At 46.6% G+C, this 16,174-nt stretch overlaps 2 protein-coding genes across 3 annotated transcripts; one reads left to right on the forward strand and one right to left on the reverse strand.

The window, feature by feature from the left end:
* Positions 1–8,521: 8,521 nt before the first annotated feature.
* Positions 8,522–9,572, reverse strand: LOC120673864. Of its 2 annotated transcripts, XM_039954905.1 has the most exons (4): positions 9,470–9,572; positions 9,225–9,325; positions 8,965–9,154; positions 8,522–8,896 (listed from the first exon to the last, which is right to left on the reverse strand). In XM_039954905.1, the coding sequence occupies exons 1-4, from the start codon at positions 9,488–9,490 to the stop codon at positions 8,621–8,623; spliced, it is 588 nt and encodes a 195-aa protein (XP_039810839.1). In that variant the 5' UTR covers positions 9,491–9,572; the 3' UTR covers positions 8,522–8,620. The 2 variants fall into 2 exon arrangements, with proteins under 2 accessions (XP_039810839.1, XP_039810838.1); XM_039954904.1 differs by having other exon boundaries at positions 9,225–9,566.
* Positions 9,573–9,574: 2 nt separating this feature from the next.
* Positions 9,575–12,688, forward strand: LOC120673863 (probable polygalacturonase). The gene is made up of 5 exons (XM_039954903.1): positions 9,575–10,032; positions 10,340–10,460; positions 10,748–10,922; positions 11,745–11,815; positions 11,910–12,688. Exons 1-5 carry the CDS (start codon positions 9,706–9,708, stop codon positions 12,542–12,544), a joined length of 1,329 nt encoding a protein of 442 aa, XP_039810837.1. The 5' UTR covers positions 9,575–9,705; the 3' UTR covers positions 12,545–12,688.
* Positions 12,689–16,174: the final 3,486 nt, after the last annotated feature.

Below are 16,174 nucleotides of genomic sequence, written 5' to 3' on the forward strand. Positions count from 1 at the left end.
AACGCGGTCGTCACAGATCTTCGGTGATTTGAAGCATTTGTTCCTCTCCTTTTCTGTGGTGGCGATGGTGGCGTTGGCCCCGCAGATGAAGGATTGAGGTTAGCTTCGTTCCTCTTCTTGCGAAGGGGATGGATCTGATTTGCTCCCCCGTGAGCTTTTTCTTCTGTGTTGGCGGCTCTGTCGTCGGCGGCAGACTCCTGTTCCGGTCACTGGTGTCTTCATCGGTGATGGCAGATCGCTTGCTGCTCTTCTTCAACCTCGACGATGATGGCCGATGTGCTTGGGAGGCCATTCACTCGGCTTCGGTGCCTTGCAATAAGTCCTCCTCTGGGGTCTCTACCACAAGTTGGGGGTCTCGTCAGGTGTCTTGGGCGAGCTGCTCTCTTGGACATTGGGTTTCTTCCCCGACTGAGGCAGATTCAGAAGAGGGTCAATGTCCAGGAGGCATGTGTGAAGATCCAAGGACTTTGTTTTCAAATTTGAATATTTTGAGGGTCTTGTATGCAAATTTGGACCTTTGGAGGATGGGGATTACAGACTTTATTGTAAATTTCTTCTCCTCTAGGGTTCTGGTTGTAAAAGCCCGGCTTTTATGAAGTGGGATCCAGGCCCTTCGCAAAAAAAGTTGATGTCATCTCTTTTTTTTGAAACTAAGGGTGTGTTTAGTTGGTGAAAAAGTTTGGGTTTTGGTACTGTAGCACATTTCATTGTTACTTGACAAATAATGTCTAATTATGGACTAATTAGACTTAAAAGATTCAGCTCGTGCTAATCAGCTATACTGTGTAATTAGTTATTTTTTCAATTGCATTTAATGCTCCATGTATGTGTCTGAAGATTTGATGTGATGGGTACTGTACAAAATTTTTTTGGAACTAAACAATTGTTGTTATCTCGGTGGACAAGAAGAGTGACAGCGATGTTTTGAAGCTTTGGTCGAGCTAACCGGAGAGAGAGTACTCCCTCCGTCCCAAAATAAATATAATTCTAGAACCAAACACGCAAATCAATGTTAAGTGTAAAATTATCAAAATACTATTTGTCATTTGTGGTGAGTGAATGATGTGTTTGTTGTCTTTTGTGAGAATCTTCCAAAAATTGTCTTATCTTTTGTGGTAGGGGGTCAAAGTTAATATTTTTTGTGGGGCAAATTTTGAACTCTAGAATTGCATTTATTTTCGGACGGGGGAGTAGCTACTGCGCACACGTCACTACTGTCCACACACGGTCAGCAACTCAGCATGCAGGCGAGCGCAACAAAACACAGCAGCTCTGAAAATTTTAGATATATTAATATTTTCCCCACTACTAATTTAATTAGTAAATGGCCCACATTACTGTTATATGATTTTGATTTGAACAAAATTGGGATCATTGAACTAAACCGGTTGTTGCGCTTTTTATTTTTTCTCTATAGCTACCACATTGGTACATCAATTACAAATTACTGAAGATATGTACACTCTGCTCGCATTCAGAATCTTGTAGTCCATAAGCTTCTATTACAGGCTTGGTGCATTTGTAGTTGATTGCAGTTGTAAAATGCCATGCTTGGCCTACAGCTATAGCAGTATAGCCTATAAGCCTGATATAGAGGTTCAAATTATTCTTCATTGAGACTTAATTGATGGTGAGAATAAAACATAATGACGCGGCTATTTCCTTCAAAATCTAGCATATGTGCGCTTTCTTGACAGAAACCTATCCAATCAATGTTGGCTCCTATGATACTTTTCTTTTCTCTCGAACTACCAATTGAGCCAACCAAAATAAGTTCACTTTTTTAAGGACTTCTGATACTTGAATTTGTTAATTACTCTCATGCCTACTGCTACTATTTTTTTTTTGGGATGACTTCTGATACTTGAATTTGTTAATTACTCTCACGCCCTACTGCTGCTATTTTTTCTTTGGACGACTTCTGATACTTTTTTTACGGGACAACGGAGGAAAAGGATTCTCCATCTGATTCATTGCATTGAAGCCCAATCACCGAACTGAGGCTCAAAAGTAAGTTACAGAGATGGGGGGGGGGGGGGGGGTAACAGCATTCATCGGAGATTACATATTAGGAGTACATAACACCAGGACCCAGGTACTTGGAAGTCTGCTCTTGACAATCTGTATTCTGTAACGCCACAGCATGGGGAGTACATAACACCAGGCGGGCGGCGTGAGACGAGGGCGGCAGTAAGGATGGCAATGGGTCGGCTTCGGATTGGGTGGAGTTTCTGTGCACCCAAAATCGAAACCCGAAATCGAAACTCAAATCCATAACCGATTCGGGTGAAAATCCATCACCAAAACCAAACCCGCGGATACCCGAAACCCGAATGGATATCCGAAACCCACAGATAAATATACACATATTCACATGTATAAACAAGAGGCAACAAATAATAAATATTTTTCATGAGTCAACTTTCAATAAATTTAATAGTCCAAGTAAACAAGTTATCATTAACATATTATAAAACATGAGTTTTAATTCTAAATGATTTATTTCGGATATTCATTGGATATCCACGGGTGGAAACCAAAACCCAAAACCGAACCTGAAACCAACCCCAAACCCGAATCTGAAAACCTTGGGCGAAAAACCAACACCAAACCCGAAACCCGCGGATACCCGCACCGAACCCGATCCACTGCCATCTCTAAACGGCAGCGACCCTCCGCCTGCCGTCTCTGGCGGCAAGCCGGCGACTCGACGAGCGGGGTGGGGCCGATTAGTTGATTTGGAGATGATTTGCAAAAGTTGAGATTAGGATGGAATGAGTGGGGTGTTTAAGTGCTAAAACTATCCACCTCTGCCCATAGCTCTCGAATGATGATCATGTGGTCTCGATTGGAGTTTCCAAAATTTGCACAAGGGCTTTGTTTCCATAGAATACAGTACCTTAATTAATATATATTTGCTTGCCTTTTTTATAAAATTTCTTAGTTCTTATATCGAAGCCGACTATAAGTTTACAGTCTACTTTTCATCTGTTATCTATTTCAATATTTAGTCCGCATACATTCTATTATAATACTTGCTCATAGGTACATCTTTCATTCTCAGGCATGCAGCTAATGCAGGCCCACATAGAAAGAGGGGCAGGCTGGCGTGCCCTTGCCCGCGCACGCGCGGCATGAGTATGATCACGACCATGAGCAGCAGGAAATCATGCTCCGTTCCGTTCTACCGCCTTGTGCTTCCCGCATCGGCCGAGGCACTTCTTCTATTCTCTTCATTTTTAATTGTAACCCCCGTACTCCAACTGCAACAACTGTTTCGCTGCGCTCTGCAACACGCTTTTGCAGTTTTGCTTGGAATCTCGGAAGACTTGCTCTTGTTGCACTTTCGTTTTAGGTGTATAAAGTTTTAGGTGTAAAATATTATTATACTTTTTATTTGTATTAGGTAATTATTATTCGATCATGAGTTAATTAGGTTCAAAAGATTTGTCTAACAAATTACAGATAAACTGTGTAATTAATTATTTTGTTTAGCTATATTTAATACTTTATGTATGTATTCAAAGATTCAATGTGATGAGAAATCTTGTGAAATTTTGAAATTTTGAAAACAAAAGTTCCAAGCGCCATGCGTGAATTCGTAGGCATAGTAGCAACTGCTAGCAGTGACGGTCCACACCGAACCGTTCGCACCTTCTAGTAGGATCAACTTCACAGAAGCCTCTGAATCAAACCCTTCAAATCTGAATTAAACCTTTCATATCGTAAATAGAGATTGTTTTTATTTTTAGAGGTCTTTAAATTTACTCCAACTCCAACAATTACCTCTCATTCTAACTTATAAATAGCGAGCTCCTAAAGATTCTCTAGGAATGTAATATGGAGTAGGGATTTTGGAGGCATCCCTAAAATAAAGAGTCTGGTGGAGTAAATTTTTAAGTTTGACTATTTAAAATTGAGATTAGAAAGTCTCCCTAAAATAGAGGGACTGTTGAAGTTGCGTAGAGTTTCACTTCATCCTCAGACCTGAAGGAAGTTCCTATTTTGGAGCTTCACTGCTTTTTTTTTGGATAAGGGAGCTTCACTGCCTTGGAGGTGGAGATGAAAGACACTGGAAAAAGAAATAGATATGAGGAAAAATGTTTGTGGGCTCACGAGCCGCTCACGGCTCTCGTTTCTTCCGCTTCCGCTGAATTTCACAGCACGCGACCTGCGAGCAAACACCGACACGCTTGATCGCCGCCGTAGTAGGTTGTGCGGGAGCAAGCGGCCTAGCAAGTGGCAGCGAGAACTCGAGCAGTAGCTGACTAGCTGGCTGTTACCCGGACCCCCACCACTGCGTTCGGCTGTTGGGTAAACCTCCAGCCAGGGCCGTATCTAGGCCCCCAAATTTTAGGGGCCCCAAAATATAACAAGTATACTATGTATAATTATATAGTAGATTTTGTTTTAGTTATATTTTGATCTAATACGAAACAATCTGTAGCCCAAATATGTCATAGAAGAAGAAATATGTCGCTTGACCATTGTCTTTCAATCAAATCTGCAGATCGCAGTGCAATCTTTTTCGCTTCCACTATAACCGCTCGCCAGGCACGGCACAAGTCACGTCTGCACTTCCACCTTCCGGATTTCACTGGGCACTCGCAGACGCAACGATGGTACTAGGGTCCAGTTCATAGTTTCGCACAAGGCCTTCGAATTTGCCGGTACGGCCCTGCCTCCAGCGCTACAGTATTTATCTCTCACATCACTCCAGGTCCAACCTCCAGCCACTAGCCAAATAATAATATTTTTCTCTCACACCATTCCAGCTCCAGCCTGCCGAACACAGTGTCGGTGTTTGCTCGCAGGTCGCAGCCTCGCTCTCCTCGCCCGCCGTACCCTTCGCTCTCTGTCCTGCCCCGCGCCCCAGCGCCCGCCCCCGCGTGCGCCGGCAAGCCGCCTCCCACCGGGCCACCGCGGCACACTGCGAGCCAAGGAACAAGGCACAAGACTACAAGAGGCCAACACCACCCCGCGGTCCCCGCCCCTCAGGCCACAGCCACCGCCAACCGATGCCGGCAGTTCAGGTGTACCGTATCAGGCTCAGGGAGATTTCATTTCATCAGTGTCCGTTGGTTCATTTCAACGGCAGTTCAGGCAGATCTCTCTCGTAACAAACAAATTAAATCACAGACGGACCCTGTAAATCCCCAGTTCAATTTTCGGCACGCATTTTGGCTTGGCCATCAGGCCGATGCAGCTGCGAGCTTCCATTGATAAAGACACCAGTAAATCCTCCTCCCTGCGACGCTGAACGCCGTGCCTCCAGTTTGTAATCTTCTCCTTGGCTGGGCGCCCCGCATCCCGCTGAAAACGGCCACCGCACCGCTCGCCATCAACGGTAATCCACTCTGATCTCCCGGCGCTGCCACGCAAATCCACCCGCAAAGCAGCCCGCGGGAGGCTTTTGCTCCTTTGTTCCCTTCCCTTCTCTCTCCTCGGGTCTCGGCACTGAGAAATTTGGAATTCTGCCATGGTCGGAAGTGGGCTTCGGTGTTTTACCATTCCGCAAATTGGTTTCGGTGGATTGCCATTATGAAACGGTGCCTAGCCGGTAGAATGCCTATTCGAGATTTCCCAATTCATTTGTTGATTTCTCCCACAATAAACCACATGGACGTACCATTTTACCCTTGTGCTTCTGCATAATAGGGACCTTATCTATCTGTTCGGATCTCAGGTCTGGCTCTCTCTCATCCACATCTCACTCCTTCCTCCCGGTTCTTACCACCGGCAAGAGGTCACCCGTCGCGGCGGCGCCGCTGCCCGTTCGTGCCCGTCGGGGTCCAAACCCCCGACGCTCGCGACGCCGCCCCTTTCTGCACGCCTCCCCCGCCCCTTGCTGTCGACCTGGAGCTCTCCCGCAAGCTCCTGCTGCCACCAAACGACCCATGTTACAAGGCTCGATTTGACTAGCTTCGTGGATCTGAGCCATGGACTGTGATTGGATAGATCTCGTCCCTAGGTAATCCATTTTTCCTTCTGCTTGTTGTTGCGATGCTGTAGGCCATCTAACTCAAATGCACAGGGTACTAGTTGTGCATCCCCATCTAACTGCTTTATTTTCTTTCTTTTGTGCATCGATTTAACTAGGCTCGATGGGGAGCCGGAGCTTAGTGTAGCACTCGTAGAAGCTCCTGGAGATGTTGATGGAGCCTTACCTCATTCAGAACCTGTTGAGAAAGTAGCACCAAATGTAGAAAATGTTGATTGGAGTACACTGCAAATCAATCAAATATATGACGAGTGTGAGGGAAGGTTAGAATTCATCGAGGATGAACATATGTTTGAACTGTTGGGTTTGAGAGATGAGGAAGAGAAGGCTAGAAAAGCTGCAGCGGCAGCTGCTAAGTGTGCCGACAAAGAAAATGTCCCTGCTCAGAATATTGATGGTGCACCTCTACATGTTGATGATTGCATACCAGGGGAGAAGGTGATTGTGTACGACCCAGATAAGCCATGCATGAGTCTTGGCTCTGTTTACCCTTGCATGAAAGAATTTAGATTGGCTATGCGACAATTTGCTATAAACGAGGAGTTTGAACTGGATCTTGAGAAAACTGACCCAACTAGATATATAGCCAATTGTAAGGCAGAGGATTGCCCTTGGCACATTGTTGGGAGAAGACAACCTGATAAGAAGACTGTTATGGTATTAACTTGGCATCTTACAATTTCAATTGTTTTTGTGTATATTATTTCTGATTGTTGGCAGCTAACAATTTGTTTTTTTACAGGTCACAGTATTGATTGATGAGCACACTTGTATGTCCAGCAGTAGGAGAAGAACTACTACACCAACAAGTGCTTGGGTTGCATCAAAGGCGATCAAGATTCTTAGGAAGAGTCCAATGAGTACTAAAGACTTGCTACTGAAATTGCAAGATGACCACAAGTGTGAAATTCATTATGACACAGTATGGGCAGGAAGAAACAAGGCTCTAGCAGAGTTGTATGGTACATGGGAAGAGAGTTTTAAGCTGCTGTATAGATGGAAGGAAGAGGTCTTGAAGCGGTCACCAGGTAGTATTATTGAGATTGAGACAAGGGAAATTGATGGTCAGACTGTCTTTTATAGGTTTTTTTGTGCATTAAGTCCTTGCATTGAAGGTTTCAAGGATGGATGTAGGTCATACCTTAGTATAGACTCGACTGCACTTAATGGTAGATGGAATGGGCATTTAGCTGCAGCCACAGCACTAGATGGCCACAATTGGATGTATCCTGTTGCCTTTGGATTTATAGACTCCGAAACAAAGGAGAACTGGATTTGGTTTATGGAGATGCTACATAAGGCTATAGGAGATTTGCCCACTCTTGCTATTTGTACAGATGCCTGCAAAGGGTTAGAAACTGCAGTGAAGACTGTGTTCCCTCTAGCTGAACAAAGGGAATGTTTTAGGCATCTTATGCAGAACTATATCAGGAAGTTTGGTGGTGATACCCATTCCAAAATGTACCCTGCAGCAAGATCATATCGGGTGGAGGTGTTTCAGCAGCACCTGAAGCCAGTTGTAGAAGCATCCACTGAAGTGTTAGAATGGCTGCAGATTCATCATTCATTGTTGTGGATGAGATGTGCCTTCAATCCAGATATTAAGTGTGACTACATCACAAACAATCTTGCAGAATGTTTTAATAATTGGATCAAAGATATCAAAGACCTACCTGTTTGTGAGCTAGCAGACAAGGTGAGAGAAATGATAATGGTGCTCTGGGACAAAAGAAGACTGATTGGACAAAGGTTAACTGGCAAGATCCTTCCAGCAATCATACAACAGCTGAAAGCAAAGACTAGGGGATTAGGATACTTGACAGTTGTAAAAGCTGACCGTGTTCAAGGTCAGATATACAACAATAGTAGTGGGTCCAGGAATGTTGGGCCATGGTGAAAGTAGCTACAAATGTGCCCTTAATGGAACAAAGAAAAGGAAGAGAAAGCCAAGAAAAAATACTACCAAGGAAGCTGGGAAGAAACCTGTGAAGAAAAAGACCAAGAAAAATGTTGAAACAATAATGGAAAACAGTCCTGTTAGACTCACCAGAAGGTAAAAAAAAACTAGAAAAGTCTAAAAGTTACTTGAATTGTTTTTTTGCTCATAACTCTATTTTTTTGCAGCAAACTTGCTATGCTACTTGGAGAAGGAACATCTTCCCAGCCAACCATGGTAGCTGCCTCACCGACTAGGAGCATGCAGCCCACACCTGGTGTTAAAAAGACACCTCCAAGGAAGCTGACACCTAAGAAGCTTAAGACCAATTGAGTTGTAATGTTTGCAATCTGAGATGTGAGAACCATGTCATGTATCTGAGATGTGAACTCAGTATCTATCATGTGTTTGCAATGTTTTATGTATCTGAGATGTGAACTCAGTACCTCATGAATTTGTCATGTTTTATGTACCCCATGAATCATGGTGGCTGAATCAGATTTTATATTTGTGAACTCAGTATTTGTGACCTATCTGCAATCAAAATGCAAGCCAAGATATTGCATCACATTGTAAAGTGCCAATTTGAGAGATATAATATTGCATCACTGATACATAATTATCATTGCTAGAGAGTCATAGTTACAGATAAACTAAACATCACTGATACATGGATGGCCTGATCACTTGACAAGCAACACTACTACACCAAAGAACATTACAACAGCTATGACAATGCAGATCAGCACTAGGAACTGAACCAAATTGATCAACTTGTCAATCTTCCCCTTGTCACACAGGCTGCTTCTAATCTGAAATCCACTTGTAGAAGGACAAACTTCCTTCAGGTCTTGCTCCTTTGCAGCATGTGCTTGCATCAGTTGTTTCTCCTTTGCAGCAATAATCGACCTAAATTGTTCAAGCCACCTGAAGAACCCGCATCTGCCAGGAAGCTCCAACTGACAAAAAAAGACAGTGAGCCCTTCATCAAATACCAACCTAATTGAACCAAGTATTTGCAACTAACATGGTCATCGTATCTTATGCATTTGAAGAACACCCGGCCATTATGCTTCCATGATTTGCACTCCACCACTTGATCCCCACAATCTGGGCAAGGAATGAGAGGGAGGCCACTAGGGCCGACAGGATATTGCGCGAGGCCGACAAAACGGGCGGGATGGAAGCTGCTGTTGCCCTGCGACATCCCCAAATCACTGAAGCAAAAGCACTAGGGTTAGGGTTTGAGAACAAGAGCAGCTGCGCGAATGGGGTTGTGCAACTTGCCTGGGAGGATCAGAGAGCGGCGTCGAGTTTGGGGGAGGGGCCGCCGCCCGCCTGCCGTCGTGCGCAGGTTGGGGGAGGGGGCGCCGCCTGCCGTCGTGCGCCTGGGAAGAAACAGAGCGAGGAGGAAACGAACGAGACTCGTTCAGTATTTTGGATTGATGGGGGTAGGGGTAGTTTGGGAAGATCGGATCAAATAAAAGGCACAAAATTAAAAAATGAATTGGAAGAGGGTGGAATGGCATTACAGTAGGGTGTTCATGTTTCATAATGGCAATCTACCGAAACCAATTTGCGGGATGGCAAAACACCGAAGCCCACTTCCGACCATGGCAGAATTCCAAATTTCTCCTCGGCACTCGGCTGCTCGGCACCACTCGCCGCGGTTGCCGCCGGTGGCGCTCCGTGCCAATCCAGGACCTTTTGCTAGGACGAGGCGGCGCGTGCGCGCGAGCGAGCGAGGGGACGGTCCGCCTGCCGTGCCATGGCGCCGCCGTGCGGGCTGCTGCTGGCCCTGGCGGCGGCGGCGGCCGTGCTCGTGGCCGCCGGCGCGCGGGCGCAGGAGACGTGCGCGGGGGCGCCGCCGCGGCGCGGGGCGCGGGTGTCCGTGGCCAGCTTCGGCGGCGCGGGGGACGGCCGGACGCTCAACACGGGCGCGTTCGCGCGCGCCGTGGCCAGCGTCGAGAGGCTGCGCGCGCCCGGCGGGGCGGAGCTCTACGTGCCGCCCGGGGTGTGGCTCACGGGCCCCTTCAACCTCACCTCGCGCATGACGCTCTTCCTCGCGCGCGGCGCCGTCATCCGCGCCACGCAGGTGAGCGCCAGCCAGCCGCCTTCCTGCTCTCCTCGCTGTCTCGTCCGCTTCCGCCATTGCTCCAGCGGATCCGTATTTGAGGTTTCCTTCCTCTTTTTGAGATCTCGGGATGCGATCGAAATAAGTATGACCCTTGCGATTTCCAGGAGATTGCATGAATCTGATTTATAGACTTAAATTCGTAGTCGTCTTATCTTATATTTTAGTCTTGAGACTTTGGTACGATGTGTGATAAATCTGATAAATAAAAGGGTCTAAAGAAGAGAACCCAGATTTTATCTGAAACATATCCATTCCCTTTGGGCAGGACACACCAAGCTGGCCTCTGATCGAGCCACTGCCCTCATACGGGAGAGGACGAGAGCTGCCTGGGGGAAGATACATAAGTTTAATCCATGGCAGTGGACTCCAGGATGTTGTTATCACAGGTTATTCCTTCGCTGCTACTCAAATTGTCATATCGAACTGTTATGTTTATTGTTTCAGTCAGATTTTCAATAAACATGCCATGTACAAGTTACTGCTATAGGGAGGTAGCACACTATAGCTGCAAAATATCAAAAGTCTCGATCTTCAATCACATAATGCAGTTTACAAAAAGTTCTGGACAAAATAACCTATGCACTCACAGAACGGCATTGTTCATAATAATGAAACCATCAGTTAAGTTCTTCATGGGGATGATAGTTTGTTATTGCAATCGTGATCTGTGCAGGTGAAAATGGAACTATTGATGGTCAAGGCAGTGTGTGGTGGGATATGTGGAAGAAAGGTACACTTCCCTACACAAGGCCTCACCTACTTGAGCTAATGAGCTCTTCTGATATCATCGTCTCCAACGTCACCTTCCAGGATTCTCCCTTCTGGAACATTCATCCTGTTTATTGCAGGTGAGCATAACAATTCCGTTTGCTTTCACCAGTAAGTTCAGTCCCGAATCCCAAAAAAGATCACCAGATTACTCACGAAATTAAGTAGAGTGCAGAGATTCTACACCTGCATCTTGATACCAATTTTTTTTCCCAAAGATTCCACAGTCCATTTGCTTAGGCCGTGTTTAGATGTTTTGCAAAAAAAATTTGCGATGGAATTTTGCTAATTTGAAGTACTAAATGAAGTCTATTTACAAATTTTTTTGCACAGATGGGTTGTAAATCGCGAGACAAATCTAATGATGCTAATTAATCCATGATTAATTAATAATTAGCGGATGGTCACTGTAGCATCACTGTTGCAAATCATGGATTAAGTAGGCTCATTAGATTCGTCTCGCGATTTACAGCCCATCTATGCAAAAAGTTTTATAAATAGACTTCATTTAGTACTCCATGCATGTGTCGAAATATTCGATGTGATGTTTTTTTTTTGCGTTTACGGGGTTTATGGGGTAGTAACTAAACAAGGCCTTAGTTCATTTGGCCACAAAGTACTATCATTCCCATGAGCACCATCATAAATTGTGCAAGAACTCCAGGTTGGTTGTCCTATTGTGTCATAAAAGGCTACAAAAACTGTTAGGCACAACCAGTGAACCATAACCAGAGTACAAAAATTGCCAGATAACACCCAACAAAGCCAGCACACTGATGTATGTTTCTTTGCTTGTTTGTTGCAACTGTTTCTAGCAATCACGTACTTGTGGTCCAAAATCTGCTTTTATTGTTTGTCCAAGCTTAGAAATAAATATCGGATCATCTTTCCTGTGTATGCAGTAATGTTGTGATCAGAAATGTGACTGTACTAGCTCCACATGACTCCCCCAACACGGATGGAATTGATCCAGGTACAGATGTTTATATTCTCCTTGGCAATATACGCGTGCAGAAATGTGCTCTCTACTTGATCCTGAAGTTATAGCTGTGGTCCAAACTTTGTAGATTCCAGCAGCAACGTTTGCATTGAGGATTGCTACATTTCCACGGGCGACGATTCAATTGCCATCAAGAGCGGCTGGGATGAGTATGGAATCTCCTATGGCCACCCGAGCTCCGACATCACTGTTCGGCGGATCACAGGCTCCTCCCCTTTTGCTGGCTTTGCGGTCGGAAGCGAGACCTCCGGCGGTGTGCAGAATGTCCTTGCAGAGCACCTGAACTTCTTCGGCTCAGGGTACGGGATCCACATCAAGACCAACACCGGCAGGGGAGGCTTCATCAGGAATGTCACCATCTCCGACGTGACCCTGGACAACGTCCGGTACGGCCTGCGGATCGCAGGTGATGTTGGGGACCACCCTGATGACCGTTACAACAGGAGTGCTCTCCCGGTTGTCGATGCCCTGACGATAAAGAATATCCAGGGGCAGAACATCAAGGAGGCTGGGCTGATCAAGGGCATCGCCAACTCAGCCTTCTCCCGGATCTGTCTGTCTAACGTCAAGCTCAGTGGTGGCACGCCTGTCCGGCCATGGAAATGTGAGGCTGTCACAGGTGGCGCGCTCGATGTGCAACCGTCCCCGTGCACGGAACTGACTTCCACGTCCGGGACGAGCTTCTGTACAAATTTGCTCTGATGCTGAAGTTAGCTGCTAGTCTGCTACTACATGCTCTCAGACGGCCAGTTCGCTCCATATATTCGTCCTTTTTCATATGAAAGGGATTCTATTTTTTCATTCCTCTATATATTCTGGAATGAAATTTCTGGATTTGGTTGTGAAGACGTTGTGACCTGATCTTTCATACGACCTCATTCGTTTGCAAGCCGTCACCTCTGCCTTACAACTCCATGTTATATTTCGGATGTGTTAGTGTTGCTGGCCTGCTGCTGTATTTGTAGATCAAGGACAATGGAGCCTGGGTAGTTAGGAGGGGCGTGAGAGAGGGAAGCTTAAGTGCTTAACAATGAGAACAACATAGGAAGAAAGAAAATATCTCTATCAAGGAAGAATAAGTAGTGATTGCGGACTGCTGTTGGTGAATCATGTTGCCTTTTCTCAATACGATATCTAATAAATTTAAGAATCTCACCAGTTGCATTCTGTGCTTCGTCCGCTAAATAGTGTGTACCAGTAAAAAGAATTATTCTATAGATTTCTCTATTTTCACTAAACACCTCATAAGTCATAATGTTAGTTTTTTTATATCATACTTCATTAACACCAGGTAACAGAGTACCTGGAGGAGATCATACTGATCCCAGAGTACCGATCGCAGCACCTCAAGAATTGGGCAGCTGTTGATGTGCCCAGGTTTGGCACAAGGAAAAAAAAACAGGAATCAGGAACATTACAATTTCTAGCCTGAGAAGATAGAGAGTGAGCAGTACTGTTCTGAGTCCTTGGAGCCTTGCGTGTTTTGAACTGATCACCTTCCAGATCATGAAAAACCATAGTACTCCCTCCGTTCCAAATTATAGGTCGTTTGATTTTTTTGACACCAAATTTGACCACTCGTCTTATTCAAAAAATTTATGCAAACATAGTCAAATTTAAACCATTCTTCGAGAACTTGTATTAATAAAGTAAGCCACAACAAAAGAAGTGAGGTTTTGCACAAATTTTTGAATAAGACGAGTGGTCAAACTTGAGGTTGAAAAAGTCAAACGACCTATAATTTGGAACAGAGGGAGTATTAAAAAATCAGAGTTCAAAACACTAGAGCCATGTAATACCATAATAGTATTTGCACTTCTCCTCATCAGACAAGAGTAGCAATGCCACATCTGTAAACATCTGAATCCACAGCTGTAGACATTCGGAGCCAAAAGCTGAAAACAAAATACATGAATTGAACTTCAAATACTTGTGCACACATCGGCACATCTGCATACTTATATATCATAATATCATATACTTGTCCTACAGATACTAGACATCATACTTATAAGATATCACTACCAACAGATCAAATGCCTCCGGAGCTCCCTAAGCGCCGCTCCAGCTCCTTAATCCGCTCATCTTTCCCACGCGACTCCGCCCAAGCTAATTCATTCTTCTCGTAAGCTCTACGCATGTCAGCGTGCTTCTCACTGAAGATCTGCACGACCCTACAAGCGTAGGCCACACTCCCCACCACGAACATCATCCTCCAGAACTTCTCGCTGTCGTGGCCCTCCTCGCGCACGCGGGCGCTGGTGGTGAGCGAGCGCGAAGGGGGCACACGGCGCGCGGCGGCTGCGGAGGACTGAGGCGGCGCCTTGAATCCGCGGCGCAGAGCAGGGGCGGCCCCCGCGAGGAGGCGGGCGACACCTTTAGGCGCCGATGAACCCGCCATCTTCCGGATCCAGCAGGAGGCGAGATCCGGCAAATGTGTAACCTGCCTGCCTCCTGATGCGGCGATAGAGAGCGGCGGAAGCGGCGCGGGGACGATACAAGAGGAGGCAGCGGAAGGAGACGGGCTGCGGCGGCGGCGGTGGGAAGGAAATCGTCCCCGCCTCGGTATGCCTATGAAGGAGCTGATGCTCTGGAAACCTGATGCTCTGTTGCTCTGGAAACCTGATGAAGGAGCTGTTTCTGTAATTGTTGAAATTGCAGAATTGTGTAACTTTAATGATTGCTTGTATGGCATTTGTGAGGATCGGGCATGGTATTCTCCTTACAGCTTCGATTCCATCGTAAAAAATCTGGAATTATTTGACATGTTTAGTTATTCTGGTTATTACGATTGTTGGAGTGATTTTTGCAATTATGCACACTTGCCATTGATATTTCACACACTTTGTACTAGTGCGAGAAATGTCCGAATGCCTTTGGTTTCCGTTTGCTGTGATTTCACACACTGTACCTGTTCCTAGATTGAAACTAGTTGTTACATTATATTTCTAATAGTTTCATACCTAATTAGATTAAGTTTTATCTAGAAGGTTAGTTTCCTTTTATTTAAAAAATCCTAATTGGAGTTTAGGCAAATATCTAGCCAATCACACTACTAGTAGCCGCAGGTGGTTGATGCATAAACAAAGACCAGACTTGCCCCGCAAGATGTGCGCCCCTTGCGCAAGGATCATTAATAATAACAAACCCTATAATTATTATTATAGTACTACTAATTGAAATTTGCAAAAACTAATTCGCAGTCGCCGCATCCGCCTCGTCGCGAACCGCGCCACCGGCTCTCCACCCGCCCGCCGGCTGCCGTCTTCTCCCAAGCCGCCGCCCCACGATCACACGATGCGTCAATTCGGCATCTCCTCGGCTTCTTGGCAGCGCTCTCTGTCATCGACGCCGTGGCCGACGCCTTGGAGAAGATCGAGGCCGATCGGCAAGCTCTGCTCCGGGAGAACGCGAGACTCGAGGCGGAGCTGGCGGAGATGAAGAAGCAGGAGGCCAAGAACAAGAAGGTGGAGCAGGACGCAGGAGAACAAGACGTCTTCTTAGATTTGTTTTAGGATACTCCGATTTTATTTCTTTTGGCTATTATCGCAGCTGGTTATTAATGCGGTTTTGGATCCAACTTTGTTAATTCATGTGGGCTTGTGGCTAGAACCTTGGGGAAATCGATGCATGTTTGAGCTATGTTTGCTATCAGACTATCACGCAAGACGAAAGTATGAACTTATTTTTTTCGCTGAAAACGCAGACTTGTTGAAAAACTGTCCGTCAAGTTGAAACTTGAAACTCGCAGGTTTGGTCAAACTGTGCGAGAGAAGGTGGTGTGCTTGTGTTCGATTCTCGCAGTTATAGTTTTCCATCAGGCCGTGGCCCGTGGGCCGGCCCGAAGCACGAGAATTGAGCCCGGTACACGGGCCGGCCCGGCACGGGCGTCGTGCCGTGCCTGAGCCGCGCCGCAGGCACGTGGGCCGGCCCGACCCGGCACGGTTAGCGGCCGGCCCGACTCGGCACGTGGGCCGGCCCGTGAGCACGAAGCCCGCCAGCCCGAGCCGGCCGGCCACATATAAGGGGGAGGGGGCGGCCGCGGGCGCCGGTAACCCTAGCCCCCCTCCATTCCCCGCCCTGGCTCCTCTGCGGCTCCGCCTCGTCTCCTCCGCGCTCCGCCTCCCCCGCTCCTCGCCAGATCCGCTCCACGCCTCCACCCCGAGTCTCCGACCTCCACCCCACCTCTCCGGCGTAGATCCGCCGTTCTCCGACCCCCTCCTGTCGTGCGGATCACCGGTAACCCTAGGCCCCTCCATTCCCGCCCACCTGGCCGCCGCCTCGTCTCCTCCGCCTCTCCGCCTCCCCCGCTCCTCTCCAGATCCGCTCCAC

This window comes from Panicum virgatum, chromosome 5N (assembly GCF_016808335.1).
Source record: "Panicum virgatum strain AP13 chromosome 5N, P.virgatum_v5, whole genome shotgun sequence".
In the NCBI taxonomy this organism is placed as follows: Eukaryota; Viridiplantae; Streptophyta; class Magnoliopsida; order Poales; family Poaceae; genus Panicum; species Panicum virgatum.